The sequence below is a fragment of the Ailuropoda melanoleuca genome, chromosome 14 (genome assembly GCF_002007445.2).
Source record: "Ailuropoda melanoleuca isolate Jingjing chromosome 14, ASM200744v2, whole genome shotgun sequence".
Taxonomy (NCBI): domain Eukaryota; kingdom Metazoa; phylum Chordata; class Mammalia; order Carnivora; family Ursidae; genus Ailuropoda; species Ailuropoda melanoleuca.
The window spans coordinates 29930220-29950023 of record NC_048231.1 but is presented as its reverse complement, the minus strand read 5'-3'; the positions used below and the strand labels follow the sequence as shown (position 1 = coordinate 29950023).

General features: G+C 41.9%; 1 protein-coding gene across 2 annotated transcripts in view; it reads left to right on the top strand.

The window, feature by feature from the left end:
* The first annotated feature begins 6275 nt into the window (after positions 1-6275).
* PPP4R3A (protein phosphatase 4 regulatory subunit 3A) overlaps positions 6276-19804 on the top strand; it is a 37930-nt gene continuing 24401 nt past the window's right edge. For both annotated transcript variants that reach the window (XM_011226934.3, XM_011226933.3), the window contains exons 1-2: positions 6276-7268; positions 17999-18054. In XM_011226934.3, coding sequence (XP_011225236.1) covers positions 7127-7268; positions 17999-18054 — 198 coding nt within the window. In that variant the 5' untranslated portion in view covers positions 6276-7126. The remainder of the gene's footprint in view (positions 7269-17998; positions 18055-19804) is intronic.

Below are 19804 nucleotides of genomic sequence, written 5' to 3'. Positions count from 1 at the left end.
AGTTCAGAGTTCTATGAAAGGTCAGGAACATATCAGAAGAAAGTTTTTTGAAATACAAAACTATTTAGATCCCATCTATTCCACCTTTGCAAAATGTATGACAGCATCTCTTTGAGGTTAGAACGAATTACCCAAGCAAACATAGGTCCTGGCTACTATTGCTATGTAACAAATGACCTCAACAGTTTGTGGTTTTAAAGTAGCCATGTTATCTTGCTCTCATTTTTATAGGTCAGGAATTGGGGAAGGGTTTGGCTGGGCAGTTCTCATTTGAAGGTTGTCATGCGGTTGCAGTCAGAGAGGGTTGTGCCACTGTGCTCCCAGAGCTCAGCGGGCCAGGGTTGTTTAAAATGAAGCATTCACCAGGCTATGGGCAATGGATACTCCCCGTCACCTGGGAGCTCAGCCAAGACTGTCCACCAGAGCAGCCACATGTGGCCTAGCAGGGGAGTTGAACTTCTTACCTGGCGACACAGAAAGCATCCCAAGAAAGCCGAGGAGGGGCGCCTGGGTGGTTTAGTCAGTTAAGTGTCCAACTCTTGGTTTTGGCTCAAGTCATGATCTCAGGGTCAGGAGATCGAGCCCAGCGTCAGGCTCTGTGCTCAGCACAGAGTCGGCTGAGATCCTCTCTCCCTCTCCCTCTGCCCCTCCTGCTTGTGTTCTCTCTCTCTCTCTCAAATAAATAAATCTGAAACAAGAAAATGCACACACACACAAAACAGGCAGATGTGGCCTAACTTCCAGTGTCACAATGTCACTTCTGATTCGTTTTATTGATTACAAACATGTCATCAAGTCCAGCCCAGATTTAAAAGGAAGAGACAGAGACTCCATTTTTAGTGGGGAAAAATGTCAAAGGACTTGAGAGGAAGTTTTTTTTTAAACTACGTTAGATGACGTTTACTCATGGAACTCTAAGGAAAGAGATTGCATTTACGACCAATAATACAAGATAAGTTTCAGAGGCCAAGGTAGGGAGGGTATAGATGAAAGGACAAGTTCATCTCACTTTAAAATATATATATATAATTATTTTTTATTTTTGAGAGAGAGCGAGAGAGCGTGGGTGTGGGTCAGAGGGAGAGGGAGAGAGACAATCTCCAGCAGACTCCCTGCTGAGCACGGAGCCTGACTCGAGAGCCTGAGATCACAACCTGAGCTGAAATCAAGAGTCAGAGGCTTAACCGACTGAGCCACTCAGGCAACCCATATTCATATCACTTCTTAACAACCTCAGAACAACAGACCTGGTCTGGCTTGGGAGATAACTGGACACCCAAAAGCATGTTCTGCTCTCTTCTCTCTGACGCAGACATATTTGCCCACACTGGGGTTGGGGTAGGGAGGCAGGGAACACCTGGGGATAGGCAGCCCTATACTGCACCCTTCTAGCTGTCATGTTCAGGAGGTTAGAACATTTCTCACCCAGTGACAGTCTGAAAAATCCAGGCAACATTTTGATTTCCTGGCTTTTGTCAAGCGCCCTAACCACCATGGTCAAGGGGCAAGGTACAGAATTGTTGCGTCGCTTAAACATAACCATATAATTCTCAAATACAAAGTTAGGAAGAATATTTGGAGTGACAAAAACTAAGTCACAAACATTTGATTTCTGCTTAAATAGAGCTAAATAAATAATTTTCATGCTTTCATGTTGATACCACCATCCTTGTCCACCTATACTACCTTTCTGGTTATCAAAAGATGGAAAAACAAATTAAGAATAAGGAATGTATGGATGCATCTTTACATTCAGAATATACTTATACTATTTTTTCTGTGACAAATAATCTGAAAAAAATTATCTACCACAAAGCACTCCCTACAAGTCAGGAGCCCTTGTGATCTGGTCACCAAAGATAGGACCTAACACGACTCAGTCCTTTTGCGGATGAGTAAAGTGTCAGACATTTAAAAAAATAATAATCCAGATTTGACATGATCTAAGAGGAATCTGGTCTGCTCAGATGAGAGCAGGGACGATATGCATGACCTTTTCATCCTGAAGTCCTTCTCAAAACTCAAACAGATGTAAATTCAAAAAAAAAAAAGAATCTCTTTTTTTGTATCGCAAACCTTTTATATTGGAAAGAAATCAGAATTCTTAGGAAAAATCTGAGAAAGAACAAAGTGATAGTTGTATTAGAAACATTCTTCTCATTCTGTAAAAGACCTTTAGCAAACATTATAAAAATCAAATACATCAAGAACATACATATTAACTCTCGTATATAATCTAGCAGGCCTCCACATAAGGGTAGCTGTGAGTTAATTTTAGTTTTCTCATTTCCAGTTAAAATCTTATATTGTGGATATAAATCAAGATTTATCTCTTTTTACATTTAAAGACTTACTGTGCCTAAGAGCTGAATTTAGCACTAGTCTGGGTCCTCCAAAAAGCACACACCAAGATAAGATTAAGCATGTAAGGATTTTATTAGAGGAAACACTTACATAAAAGGAAATCGAGAGCCAGAATGGCTGGGAGAGGGTTGAGTCCAACCCTGAGTGAAGTAAGAGGGATAGAAGGTTGGGTGGAAGCATTCTAGAATGTAGTGCACCCTAAAGAATGTTTGACAAAGCTGCTGAAGGAGTCCTTGAGCCCAAGTCACCCTACAGATGTTTCCCAGGAATACCTGCCTTAGTAGCCTGCTGCATGCCATCACTGGGGGGGGCAGCCTATGGGAGGTATGCTGTTTATAAGCACAGTGAGAAATTTCAGAGTGCAGCAGCTGGGGTCCTGGGTGAATTATGTTCCTTGTAAAAAGAGGTCTGCAAGGGGGGCACCTGAGTGGTTCAGTCAGTTAAGTGTCTGACTTCGGCTCAGGTCATGATCTGAGGGTCCTGGGATCGAGCCCTACAACAGTGGGGAGTCTGCTTGTCCCTCTGCCACTCCCCCCGCTTGTGCTCTCTCTCTCAAATAAATAAATAAAATCTTTAAAAAAAATAAAAAAGAGGTCTGTAGGGCATGTTCTCATGACTGCCACCTTTGGCATCACCTGAATGACACGCAGAGCTACAGCTATTTGAACACATAGCAAGAAGCACAAAGGGGCTGAGGGAAACGTACAAAACTGAGAAAGCATGTGTACATTGAAATTCCCCATGGATAATTTCAATACCCAATCTCCTCTTTCTCTTTATTACTATAACTACTTCCCTTGGCCGGTCTTCAGGAATGTTTGCTTTTACTTCTGGGTGCATGCAATGTGCTGCATGAGGGCTTGGGCGATTGGTGGGAGATGGTCTTGATAGCAGGCAGACTGAAAGAAGTCTCTGGGTTCTTCATTGCCCAAATATAAATGCTGATGCTAATGCTTATTCTGCTAGTGCCTGGGAGTGTTCCTCACAGGACTCTGAGCCATTCCATTTCAGAGTAACAACAGTTTCTGGTCACCTTTTGAAATTGAGTTGGAGAATTTCAAGTACAACGAACCTTATGGTGATGACCAAAGAAATAAAACAGCAGAATCAAACCCAGGAGATATGAAAGAGAAGAAAGTTGGCAGGCCTTGGTGAGGGACAAAGTACAAAGGTGAGGGGGGAAAAAGTGAAAATGACTCAAATTTTTATCTGAAGTATTAGAAAATGGCTTGGGACAAACTTGTTTTGCAGACGCCTCATTTCAAATCTTCATAACCACCTGGGCATCTCCACCACATAAAGCACTCTTTGACGCCAGTCTCGAAAAAGGGTGAGAGAGGAGACTTGTCAGCTGTGGTAGAGAACAAGGAAAGGCTGTACTGGCATCAGTCACCTCTCCGCTCTCTCCGATCCGATTTCCCTCCCCTAGATCGAAAGCAGTCTCAGGAGCTGGGTCTTCTTTTTCAAGACAGATTTGTATGGTGAGTGACAGGACGTCAATGGCCCTTTTTAGACCATGATTTAGTTCATTCTAGACCTTTTTTTCAAGTGCTTGGCTTGTTCTTACCTGGGAAGTTGGCTTGGCTATGAAAGAATCCACTCAAGGAGCACATTGTGTATCATAGCAGCACCTGCCTCCTGAGTAGACACCAGTTTTATTTTATTTTAAGATTATTTATTTGAGAGCAGAGCGAGCGAGAGAGAACACGAGTGGGGGTGTAGAGTGGGAGAGGGAGAAGCAAACTCCCCGCTGAGCAGGAGCCCAACGTGGAACCCCATCCCAGGACCCTGGGATCATGACCTGAGCCCAAGGCTGATGCTTAACTGACGAAGCCACCCAGGCGCCCCTAGACACCAGTTTTATAGTGTTCCACTCCACAGGTGCCCTCCTACCAACACCTGCCACCATGGCAAGGGCTGATTTTCAGGAGAGGGGTTTTCTTTTCTTTTCTTTTCTTTTTTTTTTTAAAAGATTTTATTTATTTTGACAGAGAGAGACAGCCAGCAAGAGAGGGAACACAAGCAGGGGGAGTGGGAGAGGAAGAAGCAGGCTCCTACAAAAGAAGCCTGATGTGGGGCTCGATCCCAGAACGCTGGGATCATGCCCTGAGTCGAAGGCAGACACTTAAGGACTGTGCCACCCAGGCGCCCCAGGAGAGGGGTTTTCTTTCAGCGGCTCAAGTTCTTTCTCTTACTTAGAGTGGGGAAAAATGCAAATAGGAGAAATAAAAACGTTTTGGCTGGCTAGATTGTACTTACTTGGACCACAGCACCACCAGCTATAATGTAGAGAGTTTTAGAAGGGAGGTAAGAGTGATGGCGGTGAATCCAGGTGATTTCTTTCCTCAAATTATTTCACATTTGGTTTGGGGATCAAGTAAGCAATGTAAATAAATTTAATGATGTCTTACTTCATCGAAAGTGGACAAAATTGCTGTCATGTCCTGTTGCTTGAAATTATTGCATTTTACTTTTTAGAGACAACTGTTTTATTTTTATAATTTTCCTTTTGTTTGCAAAAGACTCTGACTGTTCTTTGTAAGCACCTCTTTGCATTTAGCAGTGAGGAAGGTCCCAACCTCTGATTTTAAAGAAAATCCCACATCCTGGGAAACCCCTCAGTATTGGTCATGCTGTCAGGTCCTCTTCCTGATAGATGGTAACTCAAACTGCATTAGCAGGTTTGAGATGAGATTCCTGGTGATGTTAAGCACCTGAACTCACCATAATGATGGCCATTAGACACGTGGCTACTGAACACCTGAAATGTAGCTACTGCAAATAAGGAACTGAATACTAAACTGTAATTTTAATTAAAATTTACATTTAAAAATCAATATTTTGGAAAAAAAACTTAACTTGAATATGTGAATCTACTTTTTCAATTGTAAATTTAATAAACTCTAGATACAGATTAGGTATTTCCGCTTCCAAGTAGAAATTTACACCAGGGGTAAAATACACATCGCATTTTGAATTTAGTACGAAAAAATGAATGTAAAAATCATTAATTTTATATTAATATTTTGAAGATACTGCATTCAATAAAATACGTTAACACATATCAGTTTCTTTGTACTTTTTCAAAAATTGGCTACTGTAAAATTTTAAACTACATGTGGCTCGTTTTATTTCTAGTGGACAGCGATGACTTCGACGGCCTGGGAAATAGAAGCCCCCAAAGGCGGCTCTTAACTTTCATGAGAATGAGAATTTGGAATGTGATTGATTCCTTTGTGAAGATTAGCAGTGCTTAACCTCCCACGTCGAGAATTACTCATCCCGATTATACAACATCGTATCCGTATCTGGTTTCATGAGCCCTTCAAGTTCTTTTTGCAACATGGAGGACTAGAAAAGAACAGCTCTGATAAAGAGTAAGGGAATGGCGGTAGCAGCTGGACTGTAAGGTGAGGTTTTAAACTTGTCACTTCGGGCCTGGTGCCAGCCGTCCCGTTTCTAGACTCGCCACACCACTGCGTGCCCCATGGCGGCTCCCAAGACCTGCGGCTGCCCTCGCCATGCAAACCTGTGGCCTTTCCCGGAAGCTTTTCAATGTCTCCCCAAAGGAAAAACGCCTTAAGTTCGCGAGGCTCCGGCGCCTCCCCAAGTGTGCGCTCCAGGCGCCCAGGAGAGGACACTCGTGGACACGGAAGCGCCGCGGGAGAGTCCTGGGGCGACGCGGCCCGCCGCCTGTAAAGCAGGAAGGGGCAAGGGCTGCGGGACAGCGAGGAACCGAGAAGACGGCCACCCCCGAAACCCGAAACGCCAGGCGCGCGGCGGGTAAGCGCGCCGAGGTGGGAGGCGGGCTCCACGCCCCTTTCGAATCGCCGAGCGGGGCTGATGACGAACACAGGACGCGACGGCGCACACACCGCCCCGCGCTCGCACGACGGTGCGTGCAGGGAGCGCGAGGGAGCCCCGGGCCGTCACCGGCGCGACCAGCGTTCCGCCTCCTCCGCTCCCTGCGCTCCCGCCACCTCGGCAACTCGGCGCCCGCCTACCGCCTCCGTCCGAGGCCTCCGCCACAGCGAGGCTCCCGGCCTCGCTCCTGTCTCTTTAAATGGTGGGGCCAACGGGCCGCCCCTGCAGCTGCTGCCTGGGTGGCCCCGCGCGCAGCTATTGAGGGGCGAACCAAGATGGCGGCGGTTTTGGCTGTGTGAGGAAGACGGAAGAGGCGGCGGAAGAGGCGAAGGGAAAGGGACTTCCAGGAGGCAGGAGCGCTCGTGCGCCTGGGGGCTCTCGCAGTCTCCCGCGCAGTGGTAGCAGTTGCAACAGGAGCAGGCGCCCCTCGGCTTGGGATATTTGAAGCAGGGGAGCGGAGCCACTCGCTGCGGTGGCAGGGCCAGGTATAAGGAAGGAAAACATGGCGGCGGCGGCCTGAGGAGGCGGCGGCGGCGCGGGAAGCGGCTTCGCGGAGATCATGGCGGAGGCGGGAGCAGGGCAGTGACCGGGGTCCCGAGTTGCTACCGCTTGGGGCCGGGAGGCTGTGAAGCGCTGCGCGCCCCTCTCGGGGCGGCCGGCCTTGTCGAGCTAGGACAATAGCGCTGAGGAGTCGGAGGCGAGGAAAGACTGGGGCCCAGAGCTCGGGCCCGGGAGCGGGCCATGCGGGCGGCACCGCGGCCCCGCGGCGGCCAGCGGCGGCAGTGAGGCCCGGGAATCCTCCGCTTGCGGGCGTCCTCCCGCCTTGGCTCTCGCGTGTCCCGGCCCCCCTTCCTGGGCGACTCCAGCGGGGCCTCTGCCCCGGCCCCCGGGCGGCACGATGACCGACACCCGACGGCGGGTGAAGGTTTACACGCTCAACGAGGACCGGCAATGGGACGACCGGGGTACCGGGCATGTGTCGTCTGGCTACGTGGAGCGGCTGAAGGGCATGTCCCTGCTTGTCAGGGCTGAGAGCGATGGTAAGTGAAGCTCCTTGCGGCGGGACCCTTGCCTTCCCCCCGGCTCCGGGCCACATCCCTGGTTGTTGGGGGGGGGGTCAGTGGCGCTCTAAGAGAACGGAGGGGGCGACTGGGGCTGGGGGCGGCTGCCGCCCTGGAGGAGGGCGGGCCACCAGCACCCCAGTCCTCTCGGAATTAGCAGCACGGAGAGCGCTCAAAATGTCTTTTTCTTCCCAGCGCCTGGTAGCACTTGCGGGGACGAGGGGAGCCCAGCACGTTTGAGCTGTGCTGCCTGGGCGTGTGGAGAGGTCGGGGGCCTAGGATCGGAAGCCCAGACAGTGCTGTTCTTTTGCACTAGGGTGACCTTGAGAAAGGCACTGATTAATTCGAACTTCTGCCTTAGTTCACTCATGTGTAAAGCAGGCGTGAAACTTTCTCGGAGCGAAGAAAGTTCTTAGGTGTTTCACTCTTTGGAGAACGTTTTGCTGTGCTTCCTCTCCCCCCCCCCGCCCCCTTTAAACTTTTTTTGCTACATCTTTTTGATCCTGTTGCAGGTTGGCTACACCGGTTCATGGATCCGGCAACTCTGCATTCGGCAGAGAAAATGCTTCTTTGCCTTGAGAAGATAGATTTGTGTTTCCCAGTGTTGTCTTTTTCACTAATAATGCAGAATTTTGTGTACAGTTTGTGTAAACGTCTTACAAGTGTGGAACTGTTTTATGCGAGCTTTTTTGAGTCACAATTTGGTTCAGTTAACAGGTGGGGAGAAGTTGGCAGATTACTTTAAGACCTTTCCTATCGGCCCTAGTGCCTATGCTTTGCGTATTTTGAAATAGCCCTCAAGGTTCAAAGACCTAGTTGTTTGAAAATAACTGTTTCACATTTTTCAAAACTTTCTTTAGGGTTTGCCACTTCCCTCTGTGACATACCTTCAGTTTCACTTAACATGTTCACATCAGGTGGAAGTATTTCCAAATTGTTTTTTCTGAACTGGAAAACCTGTCTGGTTACATTAGTCTGTAATTTCACTCTAGCTATATCAGTTTATTACGATTGTAGTTCTGTAGCTGAATTATTACAAACTCGTGTCAAGGAATTTTAATTGGACTTTCAATCCAGTACTCCCAATTCTATGAAAAACAAGACTCACCCTTCTGTAATTAAAGACTGTAGGGACATTGATTTTCGATTGGAATTGAAAAATTGTAATTTAGAGTTCTGTTGCCCGCAGGTGATCTTTATAAGGCTACCCCAAATAACTTAATTGGAGAGAAGTTATTTCCCTTCAGAGGCATTTAAAGGATTTTGAATACATTGAGTGTATTTTTCTGAGGTCTATTTATTTGCCTCTTAAAAATACATGTTTGAATGTGTCGGTGTGCTTTTGTATGTTTCTATCACATAGTCATTGACTACCCTCACATGTCCTTCTTTCCATGTTTGGAAAACTTTTTACATAATTGAAAAGTATGGGCTGTGTAGGTTCAGTTAACTGCCAGATGAAAGTGTGTGTAGATTTGAGATCAGCTCTTTGAAGTCTCGTAACTTAGCAGGAATAATCGTCACATCACATATTTAATTGGACTCTGTTAATACAGCGCCCGTTGTTTAAAGTATTTTTAAGCATTAAGTTTTAATGTCATACTATGCTAGGGAATCCTACTCTACTAACCTACTAATGTAGGGATCTGGTTTTTAGCAAACTTGCATTTGCTGTTAAATACTTAAAGGCTCAAAGTTTATTTCAAAGAACATGAAAAGAATTTTTAGCCTAAAGATATTTAAAATTGTTTATCTTCAAGCCACATGGGGGTTGATGTACAGACTGCTGTTTTCGGTCATCCATTATTGTATGCTTCTTCCGTTCTCCATTATAGGATAATTGAGAAGTTTCTTTTCATTGTGGTGAGCAAAGTGGAAAGTATTTCAGAATTTCCATAAAATGAGACATTTATCTTGTTAGAGGTGCTTATACACTAAACTGAAAATCAGGAAGGCAGTTCTGAATGGAACTGGGCGCATCTTTTCTAAGTGTGCCTTTCCCCTCTGAACTGGATGGTTTGGCAGATCTGTAGCCCACCTTGCCTTGGAGGAGAGAGATGTCCTGCCAAGCTACTGAGCCCATTCCCTAGGTTGCATCCTTATTCAGTAGGTTCCTTTTGGCAAAGTGTATTGTAGGAACATGGCCCTTTCTTTAAGGAAGATAGATTACCTCATTTCTCAGGTTTTTGTCATAGCCAGCTATCTGCAAAGTTCCATCTTCCAAAAAAAATTACTTGGTGTTGTTTTTTTCTTCTTTCAGTTTATGCTGTACCTGTTAAGTTGCATGAAGGGTAATAATGTCGTCCCTTACTTGCTTGTCACTTTATGTTCAAATCATTCTATTATGGTTTTTACCACTTCCACCTTCCAATTTTAGAATTGATAAAGACTTTGGAATTTCTCCACACACTGAAGGATGTCTTTTTAACATAAAATCATATCCATGCTCTTTATTCTGGATTACTTGCCAGGCATCAAGAATGGTTTCATCTATTATCTGAGTTGCTTATTTCAAAGTTTAAAAGGTTAAATTTTCAGTGTTATTTGAGGCACAAAGAAAATGAGACATGGGGAAATGTTTTTGTTCAAGTTAGCACTGCTAGCTAATGGTAAAAACTAGAATCCTGAACCTCTGCCTCTTGTAGATCTTGGCTGTAGGTAGTGCCTCACCCCCACTCTAAGTAGAAAAGGAGGTCAGAACACTTTAGGTGGAAAGCCTATTTTGTTTTGTTTTGTGTGGGCTGTTGTGAAAGAAATGAAGAGAGATAAGTATCAGCAAAAATTTTTTTTTCTCTTACAAATTAGTAAGCAGTATAGAATCTTGCCTGCAGTAAGCGTTCCAGATTTAGGTACTGAGAAGAGCTCAATGTCAGTACTGGGAGAAATGCTTCACTCTGAAAAGTTCATTTAAACCCTTTTTTTCTTTCTTATGTAGACCTACTTTGTAGAAAATTACTAGGCCTAGGGTAAGCAAACCCCTGTTTATCATCTTGTGTGTGTGGTAACTTCTGACAGTTTGAAGTCCATCAGCCACGCTGGGTATAGGTGATGGGGCCTGAGTGTAGTGAAGGCCTGACGCAGGCATGGGACCTTTTCATGTAAGGCTACCCCCCCTGCCCCCGCCGGCCTTCGTTTCAGTTTTTAAATGCTGTGTGTAATTGTGAGCCACAAAATTAGGAGAGAGGGAACACAGACTAGGTTTAAAGCCTACACTGGTGTCCTGTCCAGATGACATTTTGGACTGACATTAACTCATTTTTGATGGTGTTTTCTTCCCACTAATGAAGCACAGTACTTAAGCTCCTGCTCTTAGTTTTGAGCATTGATAAGGACAAAATATACCAGCGATGCCTAGATGTTGAACTGTGGAGCGACAGAGCTGAACCTAGTCATTCTGAAATCCTTAAGTGTTTATCCAAATCTAAATTAAGACCAGGACCAATGTGTCTTTAACTACCTGAATCTGTTTGGTTGGTAGGTTGATATTGAAAATAGTACCATAAAAGTTATAGAAACTCTATAATATATCATTTCTCCAGTGAAAGGAAGTAGTATCTTCTAAATAAGCAAAATTTCTAGCTAAAAGACACTGTATCAGAAAGATTAAAAATCTTAACAGTTTTCTTGGAATGTTTCCTAAATATTATATACTAAAATGTTTTTCTTAAGCAGTACAATAAAACTGATGGTTAATCTTTCGTTCTAATGTGTTTCTGGGTTGTAGTTATTATCACTAGTTTTTCTGTTGTTCAGCAGCACAGTGATGTTCGTGAAATGATATGTTGTCCATGCTCTAAGAAAAACAAGTATTGAGTGCTGGTTATGTAGTATATGCTGGGGTAGGCACTTGAATATGAATTTTTAGTTAATACAGCAACCTTATGAGGTATTATTTTTTCTAACCATAAGTCTCCCTGTATTGATTATTTGATTGGGTAGTTCTGTGGTCTTTGTTTCCTGCACTCAGCCAGACATCTAGATCTTTTTTTTTTTAATGTACAGTTTTTCCGTTTTAAAATATTTGCTTGAATTCGGTGTATGAGTATGTGTGTTAGACTACGACTCAAATAAGCTGTCTGCTGGCTGGATCCAGGCTGCAGGCACTAGTTGTAGTTCTCTGATTTAAACACTTCTGGAATGATATTTCACTCTGCACTACCAGCTACTTACCACCCCACTCCCTGGAGGTGTTTGTTTTGATAGAGGTGTGTTGGGGATTGGCAAAAGAATACAAGAAAACCTCTCACATTTCGTTTTGCAGGGAGGGAACATCGTAATGCCTAAAATTGTGCATACTCGTAATTGTACTGAATGTTTTATTGTCCATCTTTCTTGCTTATTTGTGTTTGACAGCTTCTACTTGCAGTTGTCTTGGTAATGTTCTGAGTGGCATTTTCCCTCTTGTACCGTTGTTCCCCTATTTTCTGAGAGTACAGACCTCCTTTTGGCCTATTTGGGGCATCTATTTATGTCAGGATACACTGATCTGTCATCTAAGAGTAGCACAGTATTTCACTGTATATATTTAATTCACACAGTACTCTGTTGGTGGCATTAGAGTAGCATTTCTGAAACCCTCCTTAGGATACCTTTACACTCTTAAAATAGGGGATCGTCAAAAGCTTTTGTTTATGTGGGTTGTATCTACTGATACTTGCCACATTAGAATTTAAAACTAATTCTTTAAAAAGCTTTTAAGTCAGAAGAGTGTCACTTTTTTACAGTTTTACAAATCTCTTTAATGTCTGGTTTAATTTTTAAAAAAGGATTCTTTTTTTTTTTTTAAGATTTTATTTATTTATTCAACAGAGATAGAGACAGCCAGCGAGAGACGGAACACAAGCAGGGGGAGTGGGAGAGGAAGAAGCAGGCTCATAGCGGAGGAGCCTGATGTGGGGCTCGATCCCATAACGCCGGGATCACGCCCTGAGCCGAAGGCACACGCTTAACCGCTGTGCCACCCAGGCGCCCCTTAAAAAAGGATTCTTAACCTGCTTCTGCATTCAGTCTTTTGCAATACCAGTATAGACACTGAAAAAAATAAGGGTGAAAAAGGCAAATAACTTTTTAGTAATACTATGAAAAAATAGTTTTGATTTTCCAGACTTGCTGAGGTCCCAGCTGAGGTCCCACATGTTGAGAACCGCTGGCATAGAGATTGTTTCTAGATTTTTACCGTTATGAACACTGCTAGTGACTTGCTTGTTCATATACTTGGCACTGTGTGAAGATGTAGGCTAATTTCCTAGAACTGTTGGGCCAAAGAGGACTATGTTTCAAAAGCTTGGTAGAGAAGGATAAAATGACCCTTTCAAAAAGTTGTGCTGATTGTAGTTTTGGTAATGGTAAACAAGAATTAAGGACCCTCTTTATTTTTTGAAGAAGTATGTGTATAAATATGGACTTGTAGGCCTATCAGAGCTTCTATGGAACAGACTCTTTTAACAAGCACTCGCTGTGCAGGAATACTCTGTAGTTCACCTGAAGATGGTTGATTTTGCTAGTGGTCTGAAGGAATAGATTTGGCAATGACAAGAGAATTACATGTATTGATGCATTCCCTTTAGTTTGATCACTGTCTTGTTGTTTCTTTGTGTCTCCATATTTCCTTTCAGGTGTTTATGTTGAAAGTGGGAAGGCCTTTCTCAAGTCTTAATATTAGGGTTTGCTGTGTAGGCTTGTCTTTCACACGTGTGACGGAGTGTCTTTGTCAGATGGTGAGGAGGAGGTGTCATGGAGAGGGTGAGAGTGAATTCTTCTTGGGGGTAAGGGCATTTATTTTATCGGAGAGGATGGGTATGTTTCTCAAATAAGTTGTTTGGGGGCCGTTGTGCATATGTGCTTCAGTTATTAAGATAAACTGAACCTACCCTGTATCAAAAGCATGTGTTCCCCCCTTTAACGAGAACCATCTCTGCCTCCCCTTGATGTTGCTTAAGGTCTGCTACTATGAATCATCTTCCTCATTTCTCCCCTGTTTCTGTTACCATGATAAATGCCTCTCACCTACAGTTGAACTCTACATCCCCAGCCGTACCCATTTACTACTAGGATGGAATTGCTGTTCCCAGTGCTGTAGCTATAGCAACTGATACAAGTAAACTTGTTGGGAGAAAGGATTGTGTTAATCCATATTAACACTCATCTGGATCTTTTTCTATTGATTGGAAAAGTGCTGATAACTTGATCCAGTAGAAACTAAGAGATGGGGGAAGGGAATGTAATAGATGACGTAGAAATAAAACTAGAAATATATCTTTGTTATCATCCTAGCCCCCAAACTAAAAGGCAGTTTCACATGCTCCAGCCTCTACAGCCTACTGATTTTCTAGGGAGTATGGTATTTGGGGACCAGAGCTGGACTTCCTAAGGTGGTGCCTTAGACCAAAGCCATGGGATATGGCTGTGATGTGTTTCAGGAGAGATACTTCCCCTTAACATCTTGAATGGCCCAGTAAAGAAAAACTTGCCAACACCAGAAGCTTCCAGTTATCTACTTACTCTTGTTTTAGCTAGGGCTTTGGGAGGGCACACTTCAAGCTTTCGGTTTGGGATTTTTTCTTTCTAATTATCCTGACCCTGTAATTTTATGTAGTTTTGAAGCAAATGCAAAAGGGATTGGTACTTGAAAAATAATAGTTACACCCCTGCTGGTTTTGTTTTAGTAGCAGCCCAGTCAGGTGTGTTTCTTTCTTTCCTTTTTTAAGTACACTCCACACCCACCATGGAGCCCGACGTGGGGCTTGAACTCATGACCCTGAGACCAAGACCTGACCTGAGATCAAGGGTCAGTTGCTTAACAGACTGAGCCACCCAGGCGCTCCATCCTTTTTTTTTTAATTGAAGTGTAGTTGATGCACAATGTTTCAGGTGTGCTTCTTGAAAGCACAGTTTGAAGTGATAACTTTATCCCACTGTGCCATATGCTGTTTACCCCTACTTTTAAACCTTAAAAAAAAAAAGTTTTGAATTGTAGTAGATCAAAAAGTTACACAAATGCTAAGTATTCAGCTTGGTGAATTTTCACAAAATAACCAGCACTCTAGAAGCTTGCTTCACGTCACTTCACAGTTACTATCTCCCCCTGCCTGCTAGTACCATAGATTAATTTTTTTTTAAAGATTTTTATTTATTTATTTGACAGAGATAGAGACAGCCAGCGAGAGAGGGAACACAAGCAGGGGGAGTGGGAGAGAAAGAAGCAGGCTCATAGTGGAGAAGCCTGATGTGGGGCTCCATCCCATAACGCCAGGATCACGCCCTGAGCCGAAGGCAGACGCTTAACCGCTGTGCCACCCAGGCGCCCCAATTTTTGCTACTCTTTGAACTTTATGCAAATAGAATTATATGGTATATATTTTCCTCTGAGGTTTCTTTCATTCATGTTTGTAAGATTCATATATGTTGCATTCACGTATTTGGTTCATTCATTAACGTTACAATGAGGTATTTCACTGTATGAATATTTACATCTTTTTTTTAATTGACATTGTTCACATGCTGTATAATTCATTGTTTTTTAGTATATTCACAGGGTCATGTAACTATCACCACAGTCTTTTTAATTTTTTAAGTAACCTCTACGCCCAGCGTGGGGCTCAAACTTAAAACCCCGAGATAAAGAGCTGCATGTTCTACCGACTGAGCCAGCCAGGCTCCCCACCACAATCTAATTTTAGAATATTTTTTTCTCTCTGAAAGAAATCATGTACCCATCAGCGGTCACTTCCCATTCATTCCCCCTTTCCTTCCTAAACCACTAATCTACACATCTTTCTCTGATTTGCACACTCTGTACATTTTTACGTAAAAACAGTCATACAATGTATAGTCTTTTGTGATTGGCTTCTTTCACTTGTAATATTTTCAAGGTTCGTCCAGCATGTATTTTTTTGTGTGTAGCTGAATAGTATTTTGTTCATTAGGTTTTGGACATTTGGATTGTTTGCGCTTTTTTTTGCTGTTATGAGAAATGCTAAGAACATGTACACATATTTGTGTGAGCATATGTTTTCATTTCTTTTGGGTATACACCTAGGAGTGGAATTGCTGGTAACTAGCAATTGAGTAATTGCCAAACCTTTTTCCAAAGTGGATGCCTTTTTACATACCCACAAGCAAAATGTATGAGGGTTCCAATTTCTCCACGTGGTTGCCAACACTTGTTAATTGGCAGTGCTGTCTTTGATTATAGGCATCCTGGCAGGTGTTAAATGGTATCTTATTTGTGGTTTTGATTTGTGTTTCCTTAAGGACTAATGATGTGTTGAGCATCTTTTCATATGTTCATTGTCCATTTGTGTATCTTCTTTGAAGAAATATCTATTCATATCTATTGCCCATTTTTAAATTTGGTTGTCTTTTTATTATTGTCAGAGTTCTGTATACAAATTCCTTATCAGATATAGGGTTTACAGATATTTTATCCCATATTGTGGGTTGTCTTTTCACATTCTTACTGGTATCATTTGTAGCACAGATTCTGATTTTGATCATAATCCAGTTATCATTCATCAGTGATGTCCAGTATTTTGTTTTGGGTAGGTGTGCTTTTGTGTGGTTTAACCTTTAAAGAGGCTAACTTAGTTTGGTTCTAGGATACTAAACCTTTTGTATCTTCTGAATGTTACAAAGTAATCCAGTTGTTTCATTCTATTATTTATGTAGTTTTCTAGAAATGGATTGTTTTTCAGGACATGATATATTTCAAAGTGGTTTTTTTTTTGGAGTGTATTTTCTCATAGAAACCACATTTTGAGTAAATGCCACAAAAAGTAAGTTTGATCCATAATGTACCTGACATACTCTGATTTCACTGGGAAATGATAGATGGAAATTTTTGTTCTTGTATTTATGAAAAACAATGGAAGAATATTTACAATGAAAGTTGGAGTCTTAATACTTGAGAGACTGTAGACATTGAGTTCATTTGCTTGCTGCTTTTTCTTGTTTTGAATACATCACTAGACAACTCTTGGTAATTACCAAAATAAAAAATCCAGTAATTGTGCATAAAGAAAATTGAAGCATTGGGAATTTATTTTAATTAATATGGCAAAGATTAGGAGAAGAGGAGGAAGATTAAACCAAATTTCCCCTAGAATGTGAGGATACTTGTCTGAACCTCAGTAAGCCAGAAATAGTAATTTTAAAAAGCCTAAAGAAATGGGGTATTGGGGGTTCAGAGGGTAGAGGTGGGAAAAGTATGGAGACTGTTTAGTTACCTTAAGTATAGAAAGAATAAGAGACACATTTAGAGTTAAGTTTACCTGTGTTAGGGGCGCCTGGGTGGCACAGCGGTTAAGCATCTGCCTTCGGCTCAGGGCGTGGTCCCGGCATTGTGGGATCGAGCCCCACATCAGGCTCCTCTGCTATGAGCCTGGTTCTTCCTCTCCCACTCCCCCTGCTTGTGTTCCCTCTCTCGCTGGCTGTCTCTATGTCGAATAAATAAATAAAATCTTTTAAAAAAAAAAAAGTTTACCTGTGTTAGACACAGTGGGAGGATTCGAGTGAAGTGGGAGGCTGTGTGCACAGGGTGTTCACAAATTAAGTCCTTACATCTTGCTAAATGCTGGTATTTTACTGTATTTGGTATCACTTAACACTGTTCTGAGCAGAGAGGAGTGAACGGTCACTAAATCACTAAATGGGACAGTATCATAAAATTAGTAAATGAATTTTAACATAAAAGCCAACTAATTAAATTTGGGAATGTTAAGAATCACCGTTTTCTTCAGCTCCCTAGCCACTATTTGGAAAGGGAAGTTAATGGTGATGTGTAATAGGAGAAGAAATGAAAGATTTGGATGAAGGACAGCTATAGAAAAAACTGCTGCTTCTTAAGCATTTTGGGCCAGTATTTGTCTTTATTTTTTTTATTTTTATTTTTTAAAGATTTTATTTATTTATGCGACAGAGAAAGAGACAGCCAGCGAGAGAGGGAACACAAGCAGGGGGAGTGGGAGAGGAAGAAGCGGGCTCACAGCGGAAGAGCCTGATGTGGGGCTCGGTCCCATAACGCTGGGATCACGCCCTGAGCTGAAGGCAGACGCCTAACTGCTTTGCCACCCAGGCGCCCCAGTATTTGTCTTTAGATAGTACTTTGGGGATAAACTGGAACTAGAGTGAGGGGAGAGGCATAAAGCTGGTCTTAAAATTTGCTCTTTGTTATAAAGCAATAGTTATTTTTTGAATATCACAAGTCTCATGGCCAGGGAAAAGACAAAAATGTGCAAATTAAAATTAGTTTACGATGAAAAAATTGATCATTTGAAGACGAAGTGTGATAATTCTGGAACAGAAGTAAGAGACTTTCTGAAAGTGAACTGTAATGTGGGGATGTACTGGGGCAGTGGATTGTATCCAAGTCATAATGTATGTCACAGATTTAAACTCAGGCCACCTGGCTTCATGCTGTGCCGTTTCGCTACCCTGTGCTGCCCATACGTTGTTTAGATTTGTTACCATCCAGTCCTCATTCTTCAGATAATCGTGTCCTTCTTGTTAAAAGTAAACATGCATAAGCAGGCATTTCTTGGGTTATAAGTTTTATTATATTTAAATTTATTTTTAAAATACTATTTCCTTAACTAAAGTTACATGTGTATCGAGTGTTCAGGAAAGGAAGTATGTGTGTATGTGATGGAATGTAATTATGCTGCTTTGCAATGACATAATGGAATGTTTTGTTTTGTTTTTCTATTTCCTAGGTTCTCTACTTTTAGAGTCCAAAATAAATCCTAACACCGCATATCAGAAACAACAGGTAAAATTTTGAAGATGTTGTGTTTTACCTCGTATGTGGTCCTCTCAGTTGGGTGATTAAATGAGAATTTACCATAGATTCCTTACAGTTAAAAATTCAAAACCGGTTACAGCATACTTTCCCAGCCTAATTCTAAAATGTGATTTCAGCCAATCTCTGTGGTGTATAAAGCAGTCATTTTATTTTAAACTTAAAAAAATTGTTTCAAGTTAAGCTAAGTTTTTATCCAGATATTCTTGCAACTTAGTTTTCAGAAGCTAAAACTAAAACAATACAGTTTTCCTGTTTCTACCTAAAGAATAAAAAGTGACCACTGTTGTAATAATCAGTTATTAACACCACGAAAAGGTAGAAATTGCTTCCTTTGCTCTTGTAGATGCTAGTGCAGAAGGGACGTTTCTGTCCCTACACAGCAACCCAGTGTAGATAAAAATCTGATTTCTTACATAGCCTGAATAGGACCTTATAATAATACGGTAATAGAATAATGCAGTTTGTTAAGGCATCTTTCAGTTTTAGTACACTCTTTTTTGTATCCTTCGGATGAATAAGCAATATCTGAAAGTAAATCTTTCTCTACTTGGTAGACCGACTAGCACTATCATCAAAAGGATAAGAGCACGTGTGTGTGCGTGTACACACACAGAGATGTACTGAATACTGTACAAAGCCAACGAAAGCAATATTAGTCCCCTCAGTGCTCTGAAGGTACAGAAATAAAATAAATTTAGAGAATATTACTAGCACATTCATATGTATATATTATTTTATAAATATATTACTCTATAAATAAATTATAAAGTGCTTTGCTTCATCATTGACCATTAAAATACTAGAAGGAAGTTAGTGTTGGCTTTATTTTGCACATTAGATGATCTCTAAAGATTGTGACTTGCTTGAGCTTACACAGATAGCATATTGGAAAGCTGTTACTAACTCTTATGTCTGCATAATGGTGTTTTATTTGTCCAGAAAACATTTGGTACAATATGAAATATTTTCTTGATAGTCTAATGGTCTAATACTTTGTTGCTTTTAGTGTTCTTAAGAAAACTGGTTTGATTGGAGTGGCTGGAAACTAGAGTATTTTGTCTTTGATATTCTATACTTAAATATATAAATTCGTGTTTTGAGGCTTCAGTCAGTTGAAGAGTAAAAACACGTCCAAAGAAAAAAGATGAAGTCTGTTTTGAGGATGAATGAAGAAATCCTTATGCTGTAGGTTGTTGGATGATAAATAAGATGATTTGGTGAAAATTAGACTCTTCAAGGAAAACAGAAGAGCAATTCCTAAAAATTCTCAAACTTTTAAATTTGTCAAATGGGCACTTGAGAGCGTATGTCTAGTTGTGCCCTGTTTTAAGCCTACAGATGATTCTGAATTTACATTGCTTATGGTCCTATTCAATCTACCTTATTACCAATGTGATACTGGTTTTAGGCTTGTTTGGATCTTTATCACCGGTTTTCATAACTGTATGTATTATACCCATTTTAAAGATGAAGAAACAGACTCGGGGACTACACAGTTGACTAATTTCTGGCGTGTGGATCTTACAATGTTTTGTGTGTTTTTTTTTTTTTAAGATTTTATTTATTTGTCAGTGGGTGCCTGTGAACACAAGCAGGAGTAGGGACGCAGGCAGAGGGAGAAGCAGACTCCCTGCTGAGCAAGGAGCCTGATGTGAGACTGATCCCAGGACCCTGCAATCATGACCTGAGCCAAAGGCAGATGCTTAACTGGCTGAGC